Source organism: Tubulanus polymorphus, chromosome 4, assembly GCF_964204645.1.
Source record: "Tubulanus polymorphus chromosome 4, tnTubPoly1.2, whole genome shotgun sequence".
In the NCBI taxonomy this organism is placed as follows: domain Eukaryota; kingdom Metazoa; phylum Nemertea; class Palaeonemertea; order Tubulaniformes; family Tubulanidae; genus Tubulanus; species Tubulanus polymorphus.
The window spans coordinates 2,017,581-2,027,569 of record NC_134028.1 but is presented as its reverse complement, the minus strand read 5'-3'; the positions used below and the strand labels follow the sequence as shown (position 1 = coordinate 2,027,569).

At 37.3% G+C, this 9,989-nt stretch overlaps 2 protein-coding genes across 5 annotated transcripts; one reads left to right on the top strand and one right to left on the bottom strand.

The window, feature by feature from the left end:
- Position 1: 1 nt before the first annotated feature.
- Positions 2-1,712, bottom strand: LOC141903218 (N-acetyltransferase 9-like protein). 3 transcript variants are annotated; one of them, XM_074791291.1, is made up of 6 exons: positions 1,655-1,712; positions 1,136-1,245; positions 989-1,048; positions 736-876; positions 463-557; positions 2-387 (listed from the first exon to the last, which is right to left on the bottom strand). In XM_074791291.1, exons 2-6 carry the CDS (start codon positions 1,230-1,232, stop codon positions 259-261), a joined length of 522 nt encoding a protein of 173 aa, XP_074647392.1. In that variant the 5' UTR covers positions 1,233-1,245; positions 1,655-1,712; the 3' UTR covers positions 2-258. The 3 variants fall into 3 exon arrangements, with proteins under 3 accessions (XP_074647392.1, XP_074647394.1, XP_074647391.1); XM_074791293.1 differs by lacking the exon at positions 1,655-1,712 and adding an exon at positions 1,634-1,652; XM_074791290.1 differs by lacking the exon at positions 1,655-1,712 and adding an exon at positions 1,422-1,583.
- Positions 1,713-2,937: 1,225 nt separating this feature from the next.
- On the top strand, positions 2,938-6,721 carry LOC141903211 (isovaleryl-CoA dehydrogenase, mitochondrial-like). Of its 2 annotated transcripts, none has more exons than XM_074791280.1 (11): positions 2,938-3,103; positions 3,195-3,284; positions 3,404-3,455; positions 3,544-3,713; positions 3,821-3,914; positions 4,041-4,174; positions 4,261-4,357; positions 5,215-5,308; positions 5,417-5,498; positions 6,086-6,263; positions 6,343-6,721. In XM_074791280.1, exons 1-11 carry the CDS (start codon positions 2,948-2,950, stop codon positions 6,486-6,488), a joined length of 1,293 nt encoding a protein of 430 aa, XP_074647381.1. In that variant the 5' UTR covers positions 2,938-2,947; the 3' UTR covers positions 6,489-6,721. The 2 variants fall into 2 exon arrangements, with proteins under 2 accessions (XP_074647381.1, XP_074647382.1); XM_074791281.1 differs by lacking the exon at positions 5,215-5,308 and adding an exon at positions 4,830-4,923.
- The last annotated feature ends 3,268 nt before the right edge of the window (positions 6,722-9,989 follow it).

Below are 9,989 nucleotides of genomic sequence, written 5' to 3'. Positions count from 1 at the left end.
CACATTGCATTATAAAGTTAATTGTTTGTGTAAAATATCAAGATTTTTCTGTGAATATATCACAATTTATATAAATATAGATTAATGATCTTTGTTGTTTTCATGTTCAAGGATACCGCGAGAAATGTTCGTCCTTTCCAAGAAATATCAACGATGACCACAAAATTTCCTCACATTCTCCATCGATGCCTAATTCCTGAGATATGAGAAATGTGTTAATTCAAATGCAGAAATGTTTATTTAAACTTATTGACTATGTCAGGAATCGGATGGATAATCCACATTGACAATTTTAAGTTCATTAGTCCTTGTTTTGAGCGATTTTTTCGTTTCATCAGAAATTGCAAACGAATACGTTATTTCTTTGAATACATCACTTCTAGATACCTAAAAAACAAAAGCATAACCTTAGTGATCTATACTACAGAAACGACATAGCATTCAGTGACATCAATAACTTGCCTCAACAAAGTTAAATTTCTTGAATAAATTTTGGCTGATTTCATTCGCGTACCCTATCTTCGCAGTGAAGGTTTTCACATGTAATTCCTGAATGCCTGGATGAAAAAAAATAAGATTTAGAACAACTCTTCAATCTTCAACGGAGGATCCATGCCTATGAGCACTACAAGTTGCATGTCTTTTTGAACTTTTTTTTGTCTCTGTCTTTGAGAAAACGTGAAACCACTCCGCGAGTTGATACCACTAGTAAACATAGAATCTTATTACACATACCATAATGCATCATAGCTACAAGAGCTTCTTTTCCCAATCCTTTTCCTCTGTAATCATTTTCAGCAATCATTAATTCAATTTCTGCGCTTTGTTTATCATCGACATCGTTGAAGAAAAGGTTCACATCTCCGATCATTGACTCTGAAAAAATCAGATAAAACAATTCGTGAAATATATTGTATAGATTATATAGAATAGTGTAGCTTCAACTGTTAACACAGTAAGATACCGTCTTCGAGTAGTAGATACTAACCAACTTCATTCTGCAACTCCTCCTTGTAAACTTCACTAGTCAAAACTATAAATGTGCATTCTGAAAGTGGAAACACTCAAAAAATTAAACATACATGTGATGTACCTGCATTGAAAAAGAATTTAAAATTCCAGACATTAAACTAACTATTGTCATCATTTAGCCAGGACTTTTGCATGTTATATTCTTCATCAAGACTCAGGCGTTCTGATGCTGTTAACTCTCTTAATTCTGCAGAACTCATCCACTCATGATACCTGCATAGAAATCAGACAAAAATGATTTCTGGTCTCAATGTAGTTTGTATACCAGACATTGTTACGGTCACTCCGAACGACGGCTGACTCACAACTTAACTTGAACTTAATAGCCTAAGCACCCTCCCAAAGATTCACTTTGAGCGGTGTAAAGTGTGAAAAAAGATATGGCATACTTTAATACATGGTTTTTTCTGTATGGGATCAGTCTTATTCTCTTTCCTAAGATGTGTATATTTTTGTTTTTTCGCATTTCTCCATCTAACGTTAGGCCTAGGACAATCTTAAGACATAGCTGCTGATTAAGAGTATGGAAGACCTGAGACAATTCAATTCAACAACATACGAGATACAACATACAACATACAAGATACGAGATATAACATACGAGATACAACATATGACATACGAGATACGACTTATTAACAGCGCGCGTATCCGTCCGCTAGGCCACACGACATGTATGTAAGCCCTGAGACGACGTTGCCAGTTGCTAGTAGTCAGTAACCTGTCTGTGGTTTAGTTTCACGATCGGATATTTTCACAAACCACAGTGCGATTGTGACACATTCATCCCTTGCATCGAGTGGGCAACTTTTTCACTGTGGTGCTTTTCAGTGGTTCAAAAATTACTATTTTTATTAAGGTCCTTATGGAAAATAGAGGAGCAGTCTCCTGATAAATGAGGATATATGAAGTGTTAATTAGTAGATTGTGCTAGCTGTATTCAGATTGACAGGTGAAAAATTTTATCTTGTTTATTGCATATAAGAGGATACCTCCAAAATACTTCATATAAATGTAACATGTGAGAAAATAACCAATTTGATCATTTCTGAGCCAAGGTGGCAAGACTAGTTTTCTTGTAAAATAAAGTTGATGAAAATTAAATCAAATGTTTAGTTAATCATAAGCTTTCCAGTTTGAATTTGTGTTTTTATCTCTGGTTTTGATTTTTTTATGTTGGAGACTTTTTTTTAAATACAGGTCATGTTTTTGTAAATGGGGCACTTCCTCAAGTACAAATACCTGTCATTTAGGTATAATTGTTGTTGTGGGATAAAACGACATGTTCATGTCAATTGAACCATGACATGGGCGTATAAACTCTCGTTTATAGTTTATACGCCCGTATGGTGGTTGGACTAGTTGTTTTACCACGTGTTTGAGGAGCTTACGTTATAATTCCTCGAGCATTCCTGGCATTTTGTATAATTGTTGTATGAGAATAAATATGATTGATTTTAAAATTTGTCATTCGTTTAGTTAAGTTTAATATAGCAAATCCTGGATTGGGGCCTGAATCGATTAACTACAGATAAACTGATTTAATGAAGAAATTAAATCGATTTAGGTGTTAAACCTTTTTATGAAAATCTTTCTGTGTTTTATTCTTGCAATCTACTTCTTTTTTTCAACCGAAAAAAATAATCCCACCAACTGGTCTGCCGACAAGCTTAGTCAGATGGGATTATATCAACAGCACAAAACCATACGTTCCGACACTGCACATTACACTGGGCCGTTGACAGTTGTTTACGCTCAACTCGCAACTGGTAACTACTAAAGCAACTGGCAATGTCGTCTCAGGGCTTCCATAGATATGCTCCGAAGCCAGATCCGGATTGTACACGTTACCATTGCGTCTACGACGAATGCGCCATCTTTCGGACTGAGCTGACAAACCAGGAAGTAAACCATCATGGCCGGTACAGTTCTACGGAATTCTCGTAAACTTTTTGGAAATGCTCGACTTATACAATCATGTCAAAGTGTCTCGCCGGGCACAGTCAGACACAACAGTCAGTATTACCCTGTGAATGATGATTTATTTGGTTTAACTGCCGAACAAAAGCAGGTACGATTGTCAAAAATCATCGATCATAGTCTGTAAATTTTACGCTCAGCAGTGTTATGTCATTATTACGAAACATTTTGATTTTTTTCAGCTGAGAGAAACTGTCTTCAATTTTGCCCAAAAGGAGCTCGCTCCCAAAGCACAAAAGATAGATGCTGAAGACAGCTTCCCTGAGATAAGGGTATGTAGGCTTACTGCTAAAACCAGGGAATTTAACTATTACAAGTTCAAGGACAATACAGTGGTGGTTGAAATTGAGTTTCTATTGGCCTTAATATCGTTTATTCTATTTCAATTCAGGAGTTCTGGAAAAAGTTAGGTGATATGGGACTCCATGGAGTTACTGTATCTAGTAAGACATTCGATTCTATTTTCAAAAATTGTGATGGTTTTTAATGATTGTTCAATTTGACAACTCAAGACTTTTTTGTTTGTTATAGGTCAGTATGGTGGTTTGGAAGGATCTTATCTAGATCATTGTTTAGTAATGGAAGAGATGTCGAGAGCGTGTTCTAGCGTTGCCCTGAGTTACGGAGCGCATTCGAATCTTTGCGTAAATCAAATCGCGAAAAATGGTAACGATAAACAAAAAGATAAATATCTACCGAAGGTATGTTGTAGCTTGTGGTAAATTCCATGAAATGTAGTTTTCAGAAGGGAGAAAGAGAGTTAGATCTATTTCGAAGATTAGATTTGTGTGATTTAACTGTATTTCAGCTGATAAGCGGTGATTATATCGGGGCTCTCGCGATGAGCGAACCAAACTCCGGTTCTGATGTTGTTTCTATGAAACTGAAAGCAGAAAAGAAAGGTATCAGCTAAAAATTATATTTGACTTTTAATCGATTCTATTGATTTTTATTGGTTTTTTGGGTAAACAGTCAAACCACCCATTTACTGACCTACATAGTCTGGACTTGGATATCCGGTTTTTCAGGAGATTATTATGTATTAAACGGTAGCAAGTTTTGGATAACGAATGGACCAGATGCAGATGTTTTAGTAGTTTACGCAAAAACGGACTTCAATGTGAAACCACAGCACGGGATCACTACATTCCTTATAGAAAAGGTTTGTCTTACTGACATTGAAAGCATTGTCACAATGTGTTCGTATTTGCAGTTTCACTTATGAACTCGTATTGATAATGTTTCTAGGGAATGGAAGGATTCAGCTGCGCTCAGAAATTAAGCAAGTTGGGAATGAGAGGCTCGAATACCGGTGAACTTGTATTTGAAGATTGCAAAGTTCCAGGTAAAATTTAAGAATTTACAACAATTAAAACGACTGGTTTGTTTAAGGCATGCTTGGTCTTGTTACATCACTTTCTAATTCTGTTTGGTCCAATGTTGGAGTTATGGACAACACGGGTGATCGAAATATTCAAAATGTATTTTAGCTGAAAATATTGTCGGTGATTTGAACAAAGGTGTTTACGTTTTGATGAGTGGTTTGGATGTTGAAAGGGTTATAGTTGCTGCACTTAGTCTCGGGTGAGATAGATGCACATGCTCTTAGATTATGAAGGATATTCCTTAAAATTTTCCTCGACATCTTACAATTGATCAGATTACTTGTTTGTCTTTTCCACAGATTCCATGATTCTCACTATGATCGTATTAAGCAGCTCTGTTCAGCAATTCATTCTATGATCCAAATCACTCATCGATCAAATTCTATGAATGGCCATTTAAAAAAAAAATGCACGAAATTAATTTTGTTTTAGCCGCGAATATTCTTGGTGGAAAAAACCGAGGGGTTTATGTTTTGATGAGCGGTTTGGATGTGGAAAGAGCTCTTGGAGCTGCTGGGCCGATTGGGTGAGATTTACTGTCAGATTATGGAAGCGACCCCAGGATCCAGTTGTTACCGAGTCAAGGCTTAGATTTAAGGCTCATCTGTTCAGACAGCATTTATTTGAACCTCAGTCTTGTCTGGGCAACTGGTTCCAGCATATACCGCTAAACTATATATCAAACGCAATATATCCACCCAAATCACCCTGTGGCTGCTAATAAGGTCTCTCAACATCCACCTGATCTCGGTTTAGTCAAGATGTTCCGGTATTCAGAACAGTTTTCAATAATTGGCGATATTTCATTTGTTTTCAGCTGAGAACGTGTTAGGCAATCTCGGTAAAGGAGTTTATGTGCTGATGAGTGGTTTAGACATTGAGAGACTTGTATTAGCAGCTGGACCTGTCGGGTATGATTTCAATATGCACTACAATTCATCTCTCTCTTTATAGCTACCTTTTTGGGCTTTTGACTATGCACTGTTTCTTTGAATTTTGCGTTAATTCTTTATTTTCAGGATAATGCAAGCATGTTGTGATGTGGCTTTTGAGTACGCTCATATTCGCAAAGCATTTGACCAGAAAATTGGTGAATTTCAGGTGTGTAAGAAAGTCTTTACGGTCATTCATTGTCTGCTCTTACACGAGGATGCCTCATGCATCATGTCTACGTAGAAGAGGCTGTATCAGTATAGTTGGAACCGGGATATTTTTGTTACGATGAGCGAGTTACCGAATTAGAAACCGAGTTGAGTAGTGTCAAGGATAGAAATTTGCTTATAAAACCACTGTATTAACAGTTTTCCAAGATAACAGATCCGATTTAGGAGGAGGAGTCTACTGTAATTGGGATATGAAAGTGATGCAGACACTTCCTCGAAATTTGAAATTATCATATCATTTTATTTCCTGGATAATTTACATCAATATATAAGGAATACAATTATAATTATGATGATATAGACATTACGATCTTGTTTATATACATTGAGGTAAAATAACAGCAGGGGAGCCATAGATAAAGCTAAGCTTGTGAGTGTAGGCACCCTCGGAGAACAAAAAAGGAGAAGATACACACACATGCACTCATACACACACGCACAGTCACTCACTCACTCACTCAATCTTTAAATAAAACTCCTTATATCCAGGAATGACTGATTTGTTTTGACCCTGTTATTTTTCAGATGATTCAAGCAAAAATGGCAGATATGTATACGATGTTAAACGTATGTCGCTCGTACACGTATAACGTAGCTAGAGCTCTAGATCGCGGAGAACGACAGCCTATGGATTGTGCTGGAGTTATTCTATACACTGCTGAAGCTGCGACTAAAATGGCTTTAGACGCTATTCAGATCTTAGGTACGTTAAGAAGTGAGATTAGTCAGAAGCGATACGTAAATCTATGGCTGTTATTATAAGTTGAATATTTTTTTCTTAGGTGGTAACGGTTATATTAATGATTACCCTACTGGCCGCTTACTGAGAGATGCGAAACTTTATGAAATCGGAGCTGGTACGACGGAAGTTCGTAAGTTAGTCATCGGCCGAGCTATAAACGCGCATTACAAAAATTTGATGTCCTAATTACAAAAATTGTGTACCCGGTAATTAGTGACAACGGAATTGTGCATTATATATAGACTGTATTTCATTAGCTCAGTACTGGCTCTCTGTGCTATACGATAAATACCTCGATATTTGCAGTGGTGTGCTTTAGTTTTTCTCTTGTTAATATCATGTTTTCTAAAAACAATCGAGCATTTGAAATTATGGGAATTGTTAATGAAAATAAAACATGTGACTTATTTTAGATATGTATGATGATAAAACGAATTTGTCGTTTGATTATTTTTGTATGGATCAATCGGATTATAAGAGTTTGAATGGACACGTTAAGAGGCAGATGATTTTGTGAGTAGATGAATTGACGAACATACTCTTGAGGAACGTTGTCCCCGAGATCGTTGCAGCAAAGGCCACTTACCGGGTAAAGCCAGTCCCCTGCAACCATCTGATCAATAGACACAGCTTCCGGTATTAGTTGATTTGACCCTAGAACCAGGACAATTGTAGAAAATCTAGGATGCTGTAGAAATTCCCCAGTTCCGCCTTAGTAACGACAGATTGACTGTGGTAATTGCAAATACGTAACACCATCTTACTCGACTAAGATCACAGAAATCTTTATTGGATATATAAAATCACATTGACATAATTTAAAAACTTCGTTACAAGGATAAATAATGAAACTTCAGCCCAACGCACACGGCGCAGGGAAACAGTTCCCAGTTTCCCAGCGTCGTGTGCGTTTGGCTTAACGCTTTGCGATTGTGAGCGTCTATATGTTATGTAAACAACCAACCCGAAACTGTAAATTTATGTACCGGTACCTTTATTATAAATGTGGCAGTGATTGTCTATTTAAAAATCGAATTGTAAAATATTTCATACATGCAATATACGTTTATACATATGTTATTCGATTAACCGATCTTAAGTGAAAAACAAAAAATGTATTGAAAAGAAATTTATACATTTGAAATGAAAGGGCATCATTCAAAGAGATGATATCGCATTATTAGCTACATTTATTTAAAAAATACCATATAGTTAATTGTTCGTGCCGGTGAACGTTTTTATTTTTATTAACTTGATCAAACACGACAAACATGTGAAGCTCTATTGTCCCCAAGTAATTAGAACGCAGCTGATCCAGAACGTTACTGCGACGAATAGAGCAGTCGGTTTCGCAACAGAAGCGCCGCCATCTAAAAATTCACAAGGATGAATAGAAATGATGATAAAACTAATTTTCAATACGTTGTGACGATTCTCTAAGCGGTACGGCTACGTTACCTTTCGAATTGCCGACACCCGCTGTCTGAAGAACCGTATCAATAGCCGTTTTCTGACTACCTCCGAGAGCGTTATATTGTGGATCAGTAACCATTATCGCTTGAGTGGTAGAAAATGAACGAAGTTGCGTTGCAGTAAAAGCCTAGGAGAAAAATGAAAATAGAGAAAATCATTTCGTTTTTATGACTTAGAAATGCGAAGAAAAGTTCGTATATATTCAGATCTTTCATACTTACAGTAAATTGAGTGGGTGGTATTTTAGCAATGACGGCGCGGGAAATCTGCGCTATTTGAGTCGTCGTTAATCTACTCAGTTGGTTTTTAGGTAAACCACCTATGATTGATAATCAAAAAACATTTCACATCATTTCGTGGTCAAATATCAGCATGCTGCCCGATTGGTTACTAAAACCAATATAGTCACCTTCCATGTATATATTTTGATCGACTCCAACACTCACCCAAAAGATGTCCAAGATTTGAGACTTGGGCATTTGACCACGTTTCAGCATCACCTCCGTAATATTCGGCCGCTTTTCCGGCATATTTAGTGAGTTGATTGAAGCTACAAGTTTTCAGTAATCCCAGTTCACGCGTTGCGGGTCTGTTATAGAAAAATAAGACGATATCACAGGCGATGAGACATCATGCTCATAGGATTTGGTGTGTTTTTTTTACAAACACCTAAAACGCGGAAAACGAACGCGCTATTTTTCGTTAAAACGTGACAATTAAACGAAAGAAACTTAAGATTTACGTAATAAGAAATATGATTTGTACCCGACGACTGTATGAGGCATGATATCGATATGAGTTTCAGGCTGAGCTCCGCACGCGATATTCAGTATTAAACGCATATCCGTTGTTGAGATACTCGAAACTTGATTCGCATGTGTCCAATTTAAAAACTGCTCGAACAACTTCACCAACTTCAACAAAAGATAGCATCATACAAAAAAAGCAGAGAAATAAAAGCAGAAATTGAGAAGCCACGAACGATATTAGTGAATAATCAATCATTATGAACTAACCGCATAAGCGGGGTTGGGATGCGAATCCCAGCCTCGCGATTGACCAATTGCATACGCCGATTCTACTGTTGATATTTCCAAAGTAGCGATTTCAGCATCCGTCAAACCGACGACACCTCCGCCGACCTGGGCTATTTGCGAGCTTGTCCAAGTAGACGGACTCCCAAAATACTACAAGATAACATATTTCACAAGATGATCTATGTTGCCAAGATGATCACAATTTCGTCAACGATGCAAAAATGAAAATTAATTGAATACTTACCGCTTTAGCCCGACCAGCTACATACTGCCACTGGGTATATGTAAAATCGTTGATCATTCCCAACGTTTCAGCACAATTTTCATATTCCGTTTGACAGAGACCTTCGATTTGTGCCGTGGTCAGAGAAGATGCAGCTGATCCCAAATCTTTGATTTGATTACAAGTCAGCGTTGTAGATGCACAAGTTGCTGAAATGCAAAATTCGAATCCGAAACAAATCTATTGGAAATTCAATATATTTCGATATATTTATAGATTTATAGATTTCCTTTGAAAACCTACACCTCTTTCTTCGTCTACTATTTGAAGCGCTGGCGCTGATCATAAAGTTGATTAGATTGGATCGTTTATTGGCGCTGTTCGAACAGAATGCGTCGGAATAACCATAACTGATTCGTGTCGCACAGGAATTATCCTGGGTGGCAAAATACCCAGCAATAGTTGAAAGCGACTGGCTTAATTCAGTCTGTAACATGAGAGAAATATCAGCACAAGACGTAAGCAAAATGGTAAAATTTCTAAAGCTTATCGAAATGAAACCACCAAAGTTATCTGTACCTTTTTAAGGCCTTGCAAAATCGAGTTAGATAGTTCCATCAGTAGTGTACCCAATTGTGTCAAATGGACTGCAGTCAATGTACTGTAGTCGACACTTCCATTCCTTCGTCGAAAATAGTAAAATTGTGTTTTTATTCGTACCGAATTACAGGGAAAAATTTCTGATAGAGATAATCGCATGAGAAATTGGAGGTGGGTCACTTACAGAAGAAGATTGAGGGCTCGATTAGCTAGGTACGACCGAGCAGTTGCATCTACCATATACAGTTGTAACTTATCTAAACCAGCAAGAATCTCTGCGTCCGATCTCGCCGTTAGTTCCGCTTGCGTCAGACTCCTGAGCAGTTGACCCAAGTACTGCAACTGCGTAGTCGT

Excerpts from the sequence above, each read along its gene's own strand:
- LOC141903218 (XM_074791290.1), bottom strand. The coding sequence starts at position 1,498 with ATGCGAAAAAACAAAAATATACACATCTTAGGAAAGAGAATAAGACTG. Across the intron at positions 558-735 it reads TGTAGCTATGATGCATTATG|GCATTCAGGAATTACATGTG; the intron begins GTATGTGTAATA and ends TTTTTCATCCAG. Across the intron at positions 388-462 it reads AGAAATTTAACTTTGTTGAG|GTATCTAGAAGTGATGTATT; the intron begins GCAAGTTATTGA and ends TTTGTTTTTTAG.
- LOC141903211 (XM_074791280.1), top strand. The coding sequence starts at position 2,948 with ATGGCCGGTACAGTTCTACGGAATTCTCGTAAACTTTTTGGAAATGCT. Across the intron at positions 3,456-3,543 it reads CCATGGAGTTACTGTATCTA|GTCAGTATGGTGGTTTGGAA; the intron begins GTAAGACATTCG and ends TGTTTGTTATAG. Across the intron at positions 3,714-3,820 it reads AAGATAAATATCTACCGAAG|CTGATAAGCGGTGATTATAT; the intron begins GTATGTTGTAGC and ends ACTGTATTTCAG.